Source organism: Hypanus sabinus, chromosome 18 (assembly GCF_030144855.1).
Source record: "Hypanus sabinus isolate sHypSab1 chromosome 18, sHypSab1.hap1, whole genome shotgun sequence".
Taxonomy (NCBI): domain Eukaryota; kingdom Metazoa; phylum Chordata; class Chondrichthyes; order Myliobatiformes; family Dasyatidae; genus Hypanus; species Hypanus sabinus.
In genome coordinates this window covers 31,213,688-31,232,127 of record NC_082723.1, presented here as the reverse complement: position 1 = coordinate 31,232,127, position 18,440 = coordinate 31,213,688, and the positions used below count along the sequence as shown (strand labels likewise).

Here is an 18,440-nt window from a genome sequence, read left to right as displayed (position 1 = left end):
ATATAGGGCTATGGGGAAGTCTAGTAATTTCTAAGGTAGGGCCATGTTCGGCACAACTTTGTGGGTCGCGAGCCCCAACAGATCTACCTGTGAGACCATAAGACATAGGAGCAGAATTAGGCCATTTGGCCCGTCAAGTCTGCTCCACCATTCAATCATGGCCAATCCTTTTTCTCATTCTCAGCCCCACTCCCTGGTCTTCTCCCATAACCAATCAAGAACTGATCAATCTCTGCCTTAAATGCACCCAATGACCTGGCCTCCACAGATGCCTGTGGTAACAAATTCCACAAACTCACCACCCTCTGGTTGAAGAAATTTCTCTGCATCTCTGTTTTAAATATATGCCACTTTATCCTGAGGCTGTGCCCTCTTGTCCTAGACTCTCCCACCATGGAAAAAGTCCTTTCCACATCTACACTGTCTAGGCTTTTCAACATTTGAAAGGTTTCAATGAGAACCCCCCCCCCCATCCTTCTAAATTTCAGCAAGTACAGACCTAGAGCCATCAAATTTTCCTTGTATGATAATCCTTTCATTCCAGGAATCATCTTTGTGAACTCCCTCTGAACCTTCTCCAATGCCAGCACATCTTTTCTAAGATAAAGAGCCCAAAACTGTTCACAATACTCAAGGTGAGGCCTCAGCATCACATCCCTGCTCTTGTATTCTAGACCTCTTGAAATGAATGCTAACATTGCATTTGCCTTCCGCATCACTGACTCTACCTGCAAGTTAATCTTCAGGGTGTTCTGCACAAGGACTCCCAAGTCCCTATGCATCAGATTTTTGGATTTTCTACCCATTTCGAAAATAATCCACACATTTGTTTCCTCTACCAAAGTGCATTAAAATGCATTTTCTAACATTATATTTCATTTGCCACTTTCTTGCCAATTCCCCTAATCTGTCTAAGTCCTTCAGTAGCATTCCTGTTTCCTCACAATACCTGCCTCTCCACCAATCTTTGTATTATCTGCAAACTTGCCAACAAAGCTATCTATTCCATCACCTAAATCATTGACAAACAGCATAAAAAGAAGTGGTCCCAACACCAACCCCAGTGGAACACCACTAGTCACTGTCAGCCAATCAGACAAGGATCCTTTTATTCCCACTCACTGCCTCCTACCAATCAGCCAATGCTCTAACCATGCTGGTGACCTTCCTGAAATACCATGGGCTCTTAACTTGGTAAGCAGACTCAAGTGTGGCACCTTGTCAAAGGCCTTCTGAAAATCCAAATGTACAACATCCACTGCATCCCCTTTATCTATCCTACTTGTAATCTCCTCAAAGAATTCCAACAGGATTGTCAGGCAAGATTTTCCTGAAGGAAACCACGCTGATTTTGTCCTCCCTTGTCCTGTGTTACCAAGTACTTCATAACCTCAACATCTTCCCAACCACTGAGGTCAGACTAACTGGTCTATAATTTCCTTTCTGCTGCTTCCTTCCTTTCCTAAAGATTGGAGAGACATTTGAAATTTTCCAGTCACCCGGAATAGTGCCAGAGTCAACTGATTCTTGAAAGATCATTACTGATGCCTGCACAATCTCTACCGCTACTTCCTTCAGAATGTTAGGTTGCAGTTCATTTGTTCCGGCTGACTTATGTACCCTTAGGTCTTTCAGCTTTTTGAGCACTTTCTCCCTTGTAATAGTAACTGTACTCACTTCTCTTCCCTCACACCCTTTAACACCTGGCACACTGCTAGTGTCTTCCAGAATGAAGACTGATGCAAGATACTCATTCAGTTCATCTGACATGTCCTTGTACCTGTTGTTATTTCTCCCGCCTCATTATCTACCAGCCCTACATCCACTCTCATCTCTCTTCTACTTCTTATACATTTGAAAAGTTTCTCTATCTATCTTGATTTTGTTTGCTATCTTACTTTCATCTTTTCATTCCTGATGATTCTTTTATTTGCTCTCTGTAGGTTTTTAAAAGCTTTCAAATGCTCTATTTTCCCACACATTTTTTACTTTGTTGTATACCCTCTCTTTTGCTTTTGCATTATCTTTGATTTCCCTTGTCAGCCACGGTTGTACTATTTTGCCATTTGAATATTTCTTCATTTTTGGAATACATCTATCATGCACCTTCCCCATTTTTCCCAGAAACTCCAGCCTTTGATGCAATGCTTTCATCCCTGCCAGCTTCTCCCTCCAATTTACTTTGGCCAGCTCCTCTCTCATATCAATGTAATTTCCTTTACTCCACTGAACCACTGCTACATCAGACTTTACTTTCAGATTTATCAGATTTATCAGATTTCAAAACTTATCAGATTTCAAGTTGAACACAATCATATTGTTATCTATGTCTCCTGAGGATTCCTTTACCTTAAGCTTCCTTGTCACCTCCGGTTCATTACATAGCACCCTATCCGATACACAGTAGCTGGTGCCCCAAGCAGTCTTAATGACAAACTGCTCTAAAAAGCCATCTCAAAGGCATTGAACAAACCCACTCTCGAGATCCATATAGCTATCCTAACATTGCCCTTTTAACATCACCTTTTCTATTTCCTGTTGTAAACTCTTGTCCACATTCCAGCTACAATCTGCAGGCCTGTATATAACTGCCATCCTTTTACCCTTGCAGTTGTTAACCCAAGCTGCAAGGATTCAACATCTTCCGATCCTATGTGACATCTTTCTACTGAATTGATGCCATTCTTTACCAGCAGAGCCACACTACCCCCTCTGCCTACCTTCCTATCACTCCGATACAATGTGTAACCTTGGACATTCAGCTCCCAGCTACAAGTATTCTTCAGCCATGATTCAGTGACGGTCACAACATCATACCTGACAATCTGTAATAGTGCAACAAGATAATCCACTGTATTTCTTACACTCCGTGCATTGAGATATAACACTTTGAGTACTGTATTTGCTACCCTTATTGATTCTGCATCACTAATACACTGACGCTCACCATGCTGGCTGCAATTTTCTCCCATCATCTGCATGCCCTTCTTGACAGCCTAACTGCACGCTATCTTTGCTTTTTTACCATCAGTCATATCTTGAGTCCTTTCACTCCATTTCCCACCCCCCTCCCAAATTACGTTAAACCCTCCCCAACAGCTCTAACAAACCTGCCTTCAAGAATATTGGTCCCCCTTGGGTTCAGGTGCACCCTGTCCCTTTTGTACAGGTCATACCTCCCACAAGACAGATCCCAATGATCCAAGAACCTGAAGCCCTGCCCCCTGCACCAGCTTCTCAGCCACACATTTATCCACCAAATCATCCTGACTGGTGCATGGCACAGATAGTATTCCCCCGGAGATCCTGCTTCTCAGCTTTATTCCTAGCTCTCTAAATTCTCTCTTCAGGCCCTCTTTGCTCTTCCTTCCTATGGCATTGGTAACAATATACACCAAGATAGCTGGCTGCTCTCCCTCCCCTTCTAAAATGCTGTGGACACGATCTGACACACCCTGACTCTGGTACCTGGGATGCAACATACCATTCAGGTGTCCCGTTCATGTCCACAGAATCTCCTGTCTTTTCCTCTGACTATTGAATCCCCTATCACCATCTGTCCCCTCTTTCCCTTCTGCACCATGGACCCATGCTCAATGCCAGTAACCCAGTCTCTGTGGCGTTCCCTTGGGAGGTCATCCGCTACAACAGTATCCAAAACGGGACACTTATAATTGAAGTGTCATTATTGAGATATCACTGTTAGTGAAAGGTGAGATGGACTGTCTGGAACACGACCATCAACAGATCTGGGTCATCACTGTCAGTGTTAATCCAGCTCCTCAGCGCAAGTTGTCCCGTCGGCAGTCAATGCCTCTTCGGAAGTTGTCCCAAGAGCTGGCCAGTTACACACTGGCTCAACACGCTGTTGCCTCTGTACTTGCGGTCTCAGCAATGAGCTTTGGAACTTTCAAAGGCTATGGATTTACTCGTCTCCGACGAGGCAACTCCACCTAATGTAAACCAGGAGTTTCAACTGGCTGTATGAATGTCACTGCCTGGCAGAATTGTTTTCAGTTTCCTCGTACAGAATCTCGACCAGGAAACCATTTTTATTTTATTTAGCAATAGGGTGCCGAGTAGGCCCTTCCGAACCTTTGTGCCACCACCTGGCAGTCCCCGGCAAACCCGATTAACCCTAACCCAGTCACGGGACAACTTACAACAGCCAACTACCCTACCCAGCAAGTCTCTGGGCTGAGCGGGGGAACCGGAGCACCAGAGAAAAGACACGTATTTCACAGGAATCACGTACAGAGACTCCTCACCGAGGACACTGGGATTGTACTCCCAAACCCGACACTCTGAGATGCAACCGTGTTGCACTGACCACTACCCTGCCGTGAAGCCCCTTTGTAACTTTTAACATTGTACTTTGTGTATCATGGCCTTTATTACAAAGTGAATTGAGTACAAGAGTAAGGAAATCCTCTTGCATTTGTACAGGGCCCTGGTGAGACCACACCTGGAGTATTGTGTACAGTTTTGGTCTCCAGGGTTAAGGAAGGACATCCTGGCTGTAGAGGAAGTGCAGCGTAGATTCACAAGGTTAATTCCTGGGATGTCAGGACTGTCTTACGCAGAGAGGTTAGAGAGACTGGGCTTGTACACGCTGGAATTAAGGAGATTGAGAGGGGATCTGATTGCAACATATAAGATTACTAAGGGATTGGACAAGATAGAGGCAGGAAATATGTTCCAGATGCTGGGAGAGTCCAGTACCAGAGGGCATGGTTTGAGAATAAGGGGTAGGTCAGTTAGGACAGAGTTAAGGAAAAACTTCTTCTCCCAGAGAGTTGTGGGGGTCTGGAATGCACTGCCTCGGAAGGCAGTGAAGGCCAATTCTCTGGATGCTTTCAAGAAGGAGCTAGATAGGTATCTTATGGATAGGGGAATCAAGGGATATGGGGACAAGACAGGAACAGGGTATTGATAGATAATCAGCCATGATCTCAGAATGGCGGTGCAGGCTCCTGGATTAGTCTCACTCAGCTTGGCTCTGAACTGGCTCTGTGACTGTGGCCTGCAGCCATCAGGCTCCTGGACTAGTCTCACTCGGCTTGGCTCTGAACTGGCTCCATGACTGTGGCCATCGGGCTCCTGGACTAGTCTCACTCAGCTTGGCTCTGAACTGGCTCAGTGACCGTGGCCATCGGGCTCCTGGACTAGTCTCACTTGGCTTGGCTCTGAACTGGCTCCGTGACTGTGGCCTGCAGCCATCAGGCTCCTGGACTAGTCTCACTCGGCTTGGCTCTGAACTGGCTCCATGACTGTGGCCTGTGGCCATCGGGCTCCTGGACTAGTCTCACTCGGCTTGGCTCTGAACTGGCTCCGTGACTGTGGCCTGCAGCCATCAGGCTCCTGGACTAGTCTCACTCAGCTTGGCTCTGAACTGGCTCAGTGACTGTGGCCTGCAGCCATCAGGCTCCTGGGCTAGTCTCACTCGGCTTGGCTCTGAACTGGCTCCATGACTGTGGCCATCGGGCTCCTGGACTAGTCTCACTCGGCTTGGCTCTGAACTGGCTCCGTGACTGTGGCCTGCAGCCATCAGGCTCCTGGACTAGTCTCACTCGGCTTGGCTCTGACCCGGTTCCGTGACTGTGGCCTTCAATCGTCAGGCTCCTGGACTGACTGAGGCACTGAACTGACTCAGTAGCTGTGAACTCACTTTTGAGGACTCTGCAGTTAATGTACTGTGTGTTATTTGTTTAATTTTTAAAAAATTATTTGTACAATTTTTTCTTTTCATTCACATGTTAGGTGTTCGATGGTCTTTGTTGTGTATGTTTCTGTTAAATGGGTTCTATGTTTCCTTGTTTTGTGGCTACCTGCAAGGTACATGATATCTTGTTGTATATGATATACTGTACACACTTTGATAATAAATGTGCTTTGAACTTGTGGAGTTTTGAACATAATTCTTATTCAGCTAGAGAAAGAGACCAATATCACTACCACAGAATCATAACACTGCCTTCCTCTCAGAATACTTGATCCAAAGGCTTTCAAGGTCCTATTCGCAAACGCAATAACTTCTACAGAGATGACTTAGGATTAAGCTGCATGTCACTCTGAGTTTCCCACAACACACTCAACGCTGCGAGGCAGCCTTGGCCAAGAGCAGATATGTGGTGTGTGGGCTCAGATCAGTCAAAGTCTGTATTGTAATCTGTTCCTGCACATCCGATCACGCTGATCAGCTTGCTGGAAGTGTTGGAAAATGGAGCAGTGCAACGTTGCCCCTATGCTACCATGCCGCCCTAATCAACCAAATCACTGGGCTTTGAAACCGGGGCACTGTGGCTCAGAGGAAGAGCAAGCAGACGATGCTTCAGTAGAGCCTCCCTTGTGTGTTTTACCACCTGGATCCGGCACCTGTCTGAATGTCACTGATGCTGAATTGGTCACTTCAGATCCCAGGTTCCCAACCGTTTTGATGCCCTGGACCAACACAACTGACCGAGGGTCCGTGGACCCAGGTTGGAAACCCCTGTTTTACAGTCTCTTCCTTGCGAAGGCAGCGGACGGGAGTTCAGTGGTCAGCTCTGCTTATCACCAAACTGAAGGTAAGCTGCAAAATGTGGAAACTGAATAGAGTGCACAGCACAATACAGGTCAGACCCCTCAACCCACAATTTTGTGCCAACCTTTTAACTGGCTCCAGTATCAACCTTCCCTCCCACACATCCCTGCAGCTGTGCCAGCTACTACCATCTGGGAAATGGCACCACACATTAAAGCCAGGACCAATGAGCTCCAGGACAGCTTCTTCCACCAGGCCATCAGACTGATTAACTCACGCCGATACAATGTGTTTCTAAGCCATGTTGTCAGTCCTGTTGTACATACTATTTATTAAAAATGACTATAAATTGCATATTGCTCATTCAGACAGACATAACATAAAGATTTTTACTCCTCATGCATGTGAAGGATGTAAGAAATAAAGTCAATTTGATTGTGCTGACACTTTAACCTGCTCCACAACCAATCTAACCCTTCCTTCCTACATAGCCCTCCATTTTTCTATCATCCATGTGCTGATTTAAAAGTCACTTAATCAGCAAGGAATCTGTCAAAGTGTAAGTAAGTTTATTATCAAAGTACATATTTTGTTCAACTGCAGACTGCAACAACCTTCATGGACTCAGGGACTTAGATTACATTTTTTTTACGTGTCTGTATTTTACTGGTATTTTGCATGTGCTATGTGTGCTTTGTGCTGAGTATGACTGTTGGTTCTGCGTTTTGCACCTTGGCCCCAGAGTAACACTGTCTTGTTTGGCTGTATTCATGGGTAGTCACTTATGATTGAATGACAATTAAACTGATACATATATGTCACCATATACAACCTTGAGATTCATTTTCTTATGGCATTCAGAGTAAATTCAAAGAAACACAATAGAATCAATAAAAAACTGCACACAGAGACAGATGCATGACCAATGTGCAAAAGACAACAAACTATGCAAATACAAAAAATGATAATAATAAATAATACCGAGAACATGAGTTGTGAGTTGTAGAGTTGTTAAAAGTGAGTTCATGGGAGACGCTGAGGTCAGCCTGCAGGTGTCACCATACACCTGTGCCAACCCAGCATGCCCACGACTCACCAACCCAGAATGCCCATGACTCACCAACCCAGAATGCCCACGACTCACCAACCCAGCATGCCCACAACTCACCAACCCAGCATGCCCACGACTCACCAACCCAGAATGCCCACGACTCACCAACCCAGAATGCCCACGATTCACCAACCCAGCATGCCCACGACTCACCAACCCAGAATGCCCACGACTCACCAACCCAGAATGCCCACAACTCACCAGCCTAGCATGCCCACAACTCACCAGCCTAGCATGCCCACAACTCACCAACCCTACCCAGTACACCTTTGGAATTTGGAAGGAAACCACGTGGTCACAGGGGAGAATACAGACTTCTTGTAGAGAGCGGTAGATTTCATAGCTAACTGCTGTAAAGCGTCACGTTAACCACTGTGCTACCATGCCACTCATAAATCAGCCATGGTCAAATGGCAGAGCAGAGTGAATGGGCCGATTCTTCTCCTGTGTCTTATGTCTAAGCAGAACCTCCTCCCTGAGGAGTGTGATACTCAGAGTAAAAGGATAGTAGTATGGGAGGGACGGGACTCAGAGGGAGGTGAAAGGCAGGTGAGAAGAGGTACAAGGTCAGAGCGGGGAACAGAAGATGAGGGAAGGGGGAGGGAATTTTTTTACTGGAAGGAGAAGTTGATATTTCTGCCATCAGGTTGTAGGCTACACAGATGGAATACAAGGTGTTGCTCCTCCCCCCTAAGGGTGGCTTCATCATGGCACAAGAGGGGGCCATGGACCAACGTGCCAGTACGGGAATCGGAATTAAAATATTTGGTCACCAGGAAGTTCCACTTCTGGCAGATGGAATCGAGTCGTTCAACAAAGCGATCCCCCAACTTACAAGGGGCTTCATCAGCGTAGAGGAATCTGCGCCAGGATCATCGGACACAATAGGCGACTCCAGCAGATTTGCAGGTGAGGTGTTGCCTCACTTGGAAGGACATTTTGGGGCCCAGAATGGAGATGAGGAGCGGGTGAATGGGCATGGGTAGCACTTTGGCTGCTTTCAGAGGTAAGTGCTAAGAAAGATTAGTGGAGAGGGAGAACTGGACAAGAGGATCATGGAGGGGGTGATCCGTGCTGAAAGTGGAGGGGGAGGAGGTAAAGATATGTTTGGTGGTGAAGCATATCCCTTTGGAGGTGGCAAAAGTTGCAGAGAATGATGTGGAGGCTCATAGGGCGGTAGGTAAGGACAAGAGGACTGTTAAGGTAGTAAGAAGACGGAGTGAATGAAAATGTCAAGAAAATGGAGGAGATGCAGGTGAGGGCAGCATCAAGGGAAGTGGAAGGGAAACCCCATTCTTTGGAGGAGGAGGACATCTCAGATGTCCTGGAAAGAAAAGCCTCTTCCTGGAAACGGATACAGTGGAGACGAAGAACTGAGAAAAGGGAATGGCATTTTTACAGGAGTCTGGGTAAGAAGAGGTATGGTCCAGATTGCCGTGGAAATCATTGGGTTTATAAAAGAAGTTGGTCGACTGCTTGTCTCAGAGATGGAGACAGAGAGATTGAGAAAGAGGAAGGAGGTGGCTCAAATGGACCAAGTGAATTTAAGGGCAGGATGGAAGTTGGAGGCAAAGTTGATGAAATTGAAATTCACTTGTCAAGTACCATGCACCGATACATTGCCATATATCTGTGGCTGGGGACTTAATGTTCACGATTCCAAGATTACAACTGTGACACCACTTTAATTATACTTCTCTGTGTCTTGGGCATTGTGAAAGATACTAAATAAATGATTCAAAAATAAACTAAATTTATATGAATTCTGGTCCACTGATCACATTTGACCTGAATACTGGTCTTTGATCCCCACTTCAATTTAAGCAATGACTGTGTTATCTTTGACAAGGAAGTAAATTAATCCGTAACAATTCTCTCTTGCACTTACCAAAACTCAGATATTAAATTCAATAAATTCTACAAACCTGTTAGAACTAGACGCATCAAGTTGTCACGGAGGAATGAAATCTTATTTATAATATCCCACATCCATTTATAGTGTGTCAATAGATAATGCACAAAAGCAGGGCTCGGCTTCAACACTGTGTAAACTCTTGTCCAGAAATAAGCTGCAATTAAAAATACATAATTCAGGAAACAGCAAAGATTGCATGAAGTACAAGAAGACAATGGCTTATAGAAGGCTACTTTTTACCTTTGTCGGATCCTGATGTTTTTGATCCAGGGTTCTTCTGGATTCTTCTAATCTGTCCAAGTCCTGCAGCCTACCTGTTTCCTCAACACTACCTGCCCCTCCACTAATCTTTGTATCATCTGCAAACTTGGCAACAAAGCCATCTATTCCATCATCTAAATCATTGATATACAGCAGAAGAAGAAGCGGTCCCAACACCGACCCCTGTGGAACACCACTAGTCACTGGCAGCCAATCAAAAATGAATCCTTTTATTCCTACTCGCTGTCTCCTACCAATCAGCCAATGCTCTAAGCATACTAATAACTATCCTGTAATACCATGGTAAGCAGCCTCGTGTGTGGCACCTTGTCAAAGGCCTTCTAAAAATCCAAATACACAACATCCACTGCATCCTGTTTATCTATCCTACATATTCCTATCCTACACCACAAAAAATTCCAACAGGTTTGACAGGCAACATCTTCCTTAAGGAAACCATGCTGACCTAGCCCCACCTTGTCTTGTGACACCAAGTACTCCATTACCTCATCCTTAACAATTAACTCTGACATCTTCCAAAACAATGAAGTCAGGATATCTGGTTATAATTTCCTTTCTGCTGCCTTCCTCCTTTCTTAAAGAGTGGAGTGACATTTGCAATTTTCTAGTCTTCTGGCACCATGCCAGAGTCCAATGATTTTTGAAAGATCTTTTCTAATGCCCCTACAATCTCTACCACTACCTCTTCAGAACCCTAGGGTTCATCTGCTCCATGTGACTTATGTACCTTTTAGCTTTTTGAGCACCTTCTCCCTTGCAACTGCACTCACTTCTCTTTCATCACACCCTTTAACACCTGGCATACTGCTAGCTCCTTCCACAGTGAAGGCTAATGCAAAATACTCATTTAGTTCATCTACCATCTCCTTGTCCCCCATTATAATTTTTCCAGCCTCATTTTCTAGTGGTCTTATATCCACTTTCCTCTCTTTTATATACTTGAAAAAGCTTTGTCTATCCACCTTGATATTGTTTGCTAGCTTGCTTTCATATTTCATCTTTTCCCTTCTAATGATTCTCTTAGTTGCTCTCTGTAGGTTTTTAAAAGGTTCCCAATCCTCTATCTTCTCAACCATTTTTGCTTTGTTGTATGCCCTTTCTTTCGTTTTTTACATTAGCTTTGACTTCCCTTGTCAGCCATAGTTGTACTATTTGGCCATTTCAGTATTGCTTTGTTTTTGGAATACATCTATCCTGCATCTTCCTCATTTTTCCCAGAAACTCACTCCATTGCTGCTCCGCTGACATCCCTGCCAGCATCTCCTTCCAATTTACTTTGGCCGACTTCTCTCTCATACCACCATAATTTCCTTTACTCCACTGAAATATTGCTATATCAGACTTTACTTTCTCTCTATCAAATTTCAAATTTGACTTCATCATATTGTGATCACAGCTCCTAAGGATTCCTTTACCTTAAGCTCCCTAATCACCTCCGGTTCATCAAATAACACCAAATCACGTATAGCTGATCCCCTCAATGACAAACTGCTCTAAAAAGCCATCTCATAGGCATTCAACAAGTTTTTTTTTTAATCAGAGAGTGCTGAGTGTGTGGAATGGGCTGCCGGTGATGGTGGTGGAGGCAGATACGATAGCATCTTTTAAGAGTCTCCTGAATAGGTACATGGAGCTTGGAAAAATAGAGGTCTATGGGAAACCTGAGGTAATCTCTGAACTAAGTACATGTTCAGCACAGTTTTGTGGGCTGAAGGGCCTATATTGTGCTGTAGGTTTTCTATGTTTCTATGTTTAGCAAGTTCACTCTCTTGGGGTCCATTACCAACCTGATTTTCGCAATCTACCTGCATGTTAAACTCTCCCATGACTATCATAACATTGCCCATCTGACAAGCCTGTTCAATTTCTCGTTGCAATCTGCAGTCCACGTTACATTTTCTTAACTCAACCCACAAGAATTCAAAATCTTCCGATCCTATGTCACATCTTTCTACTGATTTAATGCCATTCTTTACCAGCAGAGCCACACCACCCCCTGTGCCTGTCTTCCTATCCCTCCGATACAAACTGTAACCTTGGACCTTCAGCTCCCAATTACAACCATCCTTCAGCCATGATAGCACAACATTGTACCTGACAATCTGTAAGAGTGCAACAAGATCATCCACCTTATTTTTTATACTCCGTGCATTGAGATATCACACTTTGATTGGCCTATTTGCTACCCATTTTGATTCTGCATCCCTAATGCACTGATACTCACCCTGCTGGCTGCAATTTTGTTCTGTCATCTGCCTGCCCTTCCTGACAGTCCGACTGCTCACTATCCTTGCTTTTTTACCATTCATCAATTCTTGAGTCCCTTTCACTCTGGTTCCCATCCCCTGCCAAATTAGTTTAAACCCTCCCCAACAGCTCTAACAAACCTTCCTGCAAGAATATTGGTTCTCCTCGGGTTCAGGTGCTACCCATCACTGTTGAACAGGTCATACTTCTCCCAGAAGAGATCCCAATGATCCAAGAACCTGAAGCCCTGCCCCCTGCACCAGCTTCTTAGCCGCACATTTATCCACCAAATCATCCTGTTTCTACCCTCACTGGCACAGGTAGCAATCCAGAAATTACTACCCTGGAGGTCCTGCTTCTCAGCTTTCTCCCTAGCTCTCTAAATTCTCTCTTCAGGACCTCATATCTTTCCCTTCCTAAATCATTGGTACAACATGTATGAAGACATCCGGCTGCTCTCCCTCCCTCTGCAAAATGCTGTGGACACAATCTGAGATGTCCCTGACCCTGGCATCTGGGTGTCCCGTTCACGTCCACAGTCTCCTGTCATTAAGATGGAGCTGCTTTCTATTTAGCTATTTTATAGTCACAGAGGTGAAGAAAATTCCATTTAAATCGATAGATAAGAATGAACCAATTAGAAAGCACTTATTCAATACTGAAGTACCAAGTTAAGCAATGCAAAAGCACTTCTTCAAGTAATTCAGGACAAAGAAGCTTCCAGAGCTTTCCAGAATTATACTTCGTATCACCACTACAGGCTACTTCAAACACAGGTAGAAAGTTAATTGTTAAACTGCAAAGAAAATAACATTTAAACCGAGCTGTCAGTGCAGGTGATGCAAGTGATTCAATTTCAAATTTTAAGAGAAGTTTGGATACGTACATAGATGGGTGGGGTATGGATGCAATGGTCCCAGTGCAGAGTGAAGGGACTAGGCAGTTTAAATGATTTAGCATGGACTAGGTGGGCCAGAGGGCCTGCTTCTGTGCTGTAGTTTTCTATGATTCTAAACTGTCTAACCTAAGAATTAAACAGTTGGATCTAATAGCCATTGACCATTTATTAATCCCATCCGTTGTGCAAGCAACGTTAGCAAAGTATCTCCTTAGGAGTTTCTTTCCCTACACTCCACCGCCTTATGGCTACATCCACTCATGGGGATGGATCTGGGAGTAAAGTCCAAGGAAAAATCCAGAGCTGGTGTCAATAAGTCAGCCCCACATTGAGTTCATTGTTGACTGGTGACTCCTGCAACACCACTAGTGCCAAACTGTATCGGTCTCTGCTGTTCCCTTGGATTCACCAGCTGCGTGGAGAGGGGGAGCCCGCTGCACGGACAACAGCTGCTCTCCATATTGTTCTGCCCTGGCTTCCGTATCACATAGACAGCTAGGATGCAACATCCATTGTCACTCCTGGCCTCAAAATGACTACTCCTGAAGACGCCTCAGGTTTCAGCTTTAATCTTCAAAACATCTGAATCTTTATCCAATTACTGAATCCCATCACTCTCGCAATTTCTGAGAAGTTTAACACTCTCCAAAATTAAATTCACAAATTTTCAAAATTCATGAGAATGGAGCATTTGTAAGCAGTGTTTTAATTAAGATACCAAGAAGAACTTTAGAAACAGATCCGTGAATCCAACTTATCCATGCCTATCTGAGCTGGGTACATTTGCCTGTGTTTGGCTCATATCCCTCTGGGTCTTTTCTACCCCTGTACCTGTCCAAATGTCTCGTGAAAGTTGTTATCACACCTCCTCTGATAGGTCTTTCCATATACCACTGCCCTATGTGTGAAACTTGCCCCTCAAGTCTCCTGTAAATCATTCACCTCTCACCTTAAACCTATTCCCTCTAGTTTTAGATTTGACTACCCTGGGGAAAGGACTGCAACCAATCAACCATTTTATCTAGGACTCCCATGATCTTATAAGCCTCTTTAAAGATTGCTTCTCAAAGTCCTACATTCTAGGGAACAAACGTCCCAGCCTATCCAGTCTTTCCTTAAGCCCTTCAGTCCCCATAGAGATGGACCACATCAAGGAAGAGGTTTTCTCCGTTTGGATATTTAACGTGCAAAAACATTTAGGGAAAGGGACTTCCTTTTAATTACACAGTTCCATCATGACAAAACTCCAAAAATAAGTCATGCTGGTGTTTATTCAATGTTATAAACATCAAACCTACTGCTTGACTTTTAACCTCAAAACATTGAATACAACTACATTGTATAATCTTACAAAGAACTGTAATTTGAAAACAACTTACGCACGGTGCAGTTAACTCCATGATAGCCAGTGTGTGTGCAGTCACATTCATAACCTTCTAGACCAACATTAACACAAACTCCTTTATTCTGACAGGGCCAATAACAGCAGAGATTCACTGCAAAAAAAGACAAACAAAGTTAAAAGTCGATTTAAGACTGTGAGGCATAAGATATAAAAGACATACTGAGGGAGCAAATTAGGCCATTCAGCCCATCCAGTCTGTGTTGCCATTCCATCGTGGCCGATTTATTATCCCTCTCAACCCTATTCTCCTGCCTTCTCACCGTAACCTTTGACACCCCGACTAATCAAGAACCTATCAATCTCTACTTTAAATATATCCATTGACTTGGCCTCCACAACTTTCTATGCCAATGAATTCTATACATTCACTACTCTCTAGCTAAAGAAATTCCCCTCATTTCCATTCTAAAGGGACCTCCCTCTATTCTGAGGCTCTGCCCTCTGGTCCTAGACCCCCCACTGTAGGAAACATCCTTTCCACACCCCTCTGTCTGTGCCCTCTGGTCCTAGTCTCCCCCAGTATAGGAAGCATTCTCTCCACATCCACTCTATCTAGGTCTTTCGATATGGAATAGGTTTCAGATTTAAGTTCTGAGAGATTGCATTTGCCAAAAAGGTCTATTCACAAGTTTTCTCTCTATCAACTCCTGCAGCGTAGTAAAAGGAATCACCGAGAAATTAATTTGAAGATAGAACACACAGAAAGTGTTAGAGGAACTCGGCAAGTCAGGCAGCATCTATGGAGGGGAATAAACAGTCAATGGTTCAGGCTGAACTCGTTCATCTGGGCTTGCCCATTCCCTGCCTTCATTTCCCCAACAGTTATTATTGGCAGGTCTGAAAACAGGATGATGCTGGATCCAGAATCAGAATCAGGTTTATTCTCACTGGCACGTGACATTAAATTTATCAACTTAGCAGTGGCAGTTTAATGCAACACATAATCTAGCAGAGAGAGAAAAACATAATAATAAATAAAATAAAACATAATAATAAATAAATAAGTAAATCAATTACGTATATTGAATAGATTTTAGAAAATGTGCAAAAGCAGAAATACTGTATATTAAAAAAGGTTAGGTAGTGTCCAAAGCTTCAATGTCCATTTAGGAATTGAATGGCGGAGGGGAAGGAGCTGTTCCTGAATCACTGAGTGTGTGTCTTCAGGCTTCTGTACCTCCTACCTGATGGTAACAGTGAGGAAAGGGCATGCCCTGGGTGTTAGAGGTCCTTAATAATGGACACTACCTTTCTGAGACACCGCTCCCTGAAGATGTCCTGGGTACTTTGTACACTAGTCCCCAAGATGGAGCCGACTAGGTTTACAACCTTCTGCAGCTTCTTTCAGTCCGTACAACTATAGAAGCTTCTGAGTGTATTTGTTGACGTACCAAATCCCTTCAAACTCCTAATAAAGTATAGCTACTGTCGTGCCTTCTTTATAACTACTTAGATATGTAAGGACCAGGATAGATCCTCAGAGATCTTGACACCCAGGAACTTGAAACTGCTCACTCTCTCCACTTCCGATCCCTCTATGAGGATTGGTATGTGTTCCTTAATCTTACCCTTCCAGAAGTCCACAATCAGCTCTTCTGTCTTACTGACGTTGAGTGCCAGGTTGTTGCTGCGGCACCACTCCACTAGTTAGTATATCTCACTCCTGTATGCCCTCTCCTCACCATCTGAGATTCTACCAACAGTGTTTGTATCATCAGCAAATTTTTAGATGGTATTTGAGCAAAGCCTAGCCACACAGTCATGTGTATACAGAGAGTAGAACAGTGGGCTAAGCACACACCTGAGGTGCGCCAGTGTTGATTGTCAGCGAGGAGGAGATATTATCACCAATCTGCACAGACTGTGGTCTTCTGATTAGGAAGTCGAGGATCCAATTGCAGAGGGAGGTACAGAGGCCTAGGTTCTGCAACTTCTCAGTCAGGATTGTGGGATTCTGCAACTTCTCAACCAGTAGCAAAGCACAGAATTGTGTTAACCTTTTACCTTCTATTACATCAATGTATTGTTGTAATGAAATGATCTGGGTGGGTGCCATGGAAATATGGACATGGTGACATCTTGAATCATTAGTCTGCCTGGTCCCACTGATCTGCAGCCAGGCTAAAGCCCTCTCATCTATGTACCTATCCAAATTGCTCTTAAATGTTGAAATCAACCCTGCATCCACAATTGTTCTGGCAACTTGTTCCAAACTCTCTGAGTGAAAAAGTTCCCCCTCATGTTCCCCTTTCACCTTTAACTCATGACCTCTGGTTCTAATCTCACCCAACCTCAGATGAAAAAGTCTGCTGACGTCTACCCTATCCATACCCCTCGAAATTTTGTAAACCTCTGCCAAATCTCCTCTCAATCTTTTACATTATAGGGACTAAAGCCCTAACCTACTCAGACTTTCTCTACAACTCAGGTCCTCAAGTCCCAGCAACATCCTTCTCAATTTCCACTGTACTCTCTCAATCTTATTGACATCCTCTTTGGCCAGGCTGGGAACCACCATTCAAATAGCGATTACTGACAGAATAGACATTACCATGGAAGCAAACACAGTCCTTGAAGAGTAGCCTGATCTGGGATATCCTCCCTAAAGTGAATGCATTTGTACATACTTATATCAGACATTGGAGCAAGATTAGGCCTTTCGGCTTGTTGAGTCAGCTCCAACATTCCATCAAGGTTGATTTATTACTCCGCTCAACCCAATTCTCCTGCCTTCTCCTCATAATCCTTGACGCCCTGACTAATCAAGGACCAGTCAACCTCCACTTTAAATCTGAAGCAATGACTCAGACTCCATAGTCCTTTGTGGCAATGAATCCCACAGATTTGCAGCCTCTGGCTAAAGAAATACCTCATCTCTTTTCTAAATAGATGACCATGTATTCTGAGACCGTGCCCTCTGATTATAGACTACCCCACTATAGGAAACATCCTCTCCATATCTACTCTATCCAAGAACTTTGAGGCCTTCACTGAAATTTAGAGCTTACGGACAGCGAACTCAGTATCAAGACTGCCACAGTTCCCTAGGGTAGCAAATTCTGATTCACCAACCTTTGGGTGAATAAACTTCACAGGGGCCAAGAATTTGGCCAGCTTAGAAAGGAAGAGGTTTTCTCCTTTATGAAAGGGATGTACAGGATCAAGACAGAAAAATTAGTTCCACTGGTAGGTGAGGCTAGAATGAGGGGACACAGCCTTTAGATTCAGAGGAATAGATTTAGGATGGAGAAGAGTGCTTTTCCCAAAGAGTAGTGAATCTGCCTGGAGAAACAGTTTCTCTACTTCACTAAATATATTTCAGACACAGTCAGACAGATGTTTGCATAGCAGAGAGTAGCGGGTTCTGGGGAAAAGGCAGGGAGGTGGAGGCGAGTCCATGGCCAGATCAACCATGATCTTAATGAATGGCAGGGGCAGGCTTGATGGGCCAGAACGACTCCTGCTTCTAGTTCTTATGTTTCTGGATACCAACTAGGCAAACCATTATTTGCGATTTCACCCTGTTAGGACTGAGATCAGATCTCAAGAGTCCTGTTTACTCCCCCTTCATACAACAAACCACATCCAGGCTCTGATGTGGTAAACGTTAGCTGCACTCTCTCTATCGCTAGTACATCTTTCCTTAGGCAGCAAGATCAGATCTGTTCACTATTTGTAGATATGGTTTCACACAATTTATACAGTCACATTTCTTCCTTTGAACTCAAATCCTCTTTCATTATAGGCCATCAAATTGATTGCTAAGCAAATTGTTGGCTGCATCAGCACTTTAACTACAGTAACTTGCACACAAACCATCAGCCGGAGGAGCAACACCTCATATTCCATTTGGATAGCCTTCAAACTGATGGCACAAACATTGAATTATCCAACTTCCAGCAATTTAATCCCCCTTCCCTTTCCCTCTTCTTCAGTCCCCACACTGGCCTCTTACCTCTTCTCCTCATCGGCCTTTCACCTATCCCGGCGCCCCTCCTCCTTCCCTTCCTCCCATGGTCCACTCTCCTCCCTATCAGATTCCGCCTTCTCCGGCCCTTT

At 44.2% G+C, this 18,440-nt stretch overlaps 1 protein-coding gene across 1 annotated transcript in view; it reads right to left on the bottom strand.

Moving 5' to 3' along the window:
* The window catches only part of LOC132407455 (prostaglandin G/H synthase 1-like), a 102,863-nt gene that overhangs the window by 68,935 nt on the left and 15,488 nt on the right, over window positions 1–18,440 (bottom strand). The window contains exons 3-4 of the mRNA XM_059993984.1: window positions 14,356–14,472; window positions 9,560–9,703 (exon numbers count right to left, since the gene is read on the bottom strand). Of these exons, the coding sequence (XP_059849967.1) occupies window positions 9,560–9,703; window positions 14,356–14,472 (261 nt within the window). The remainder of the gene's footprint in view (window positions 1–9,559; window positions 9,704–14,355; window positions 14,473–18,440) is intronic.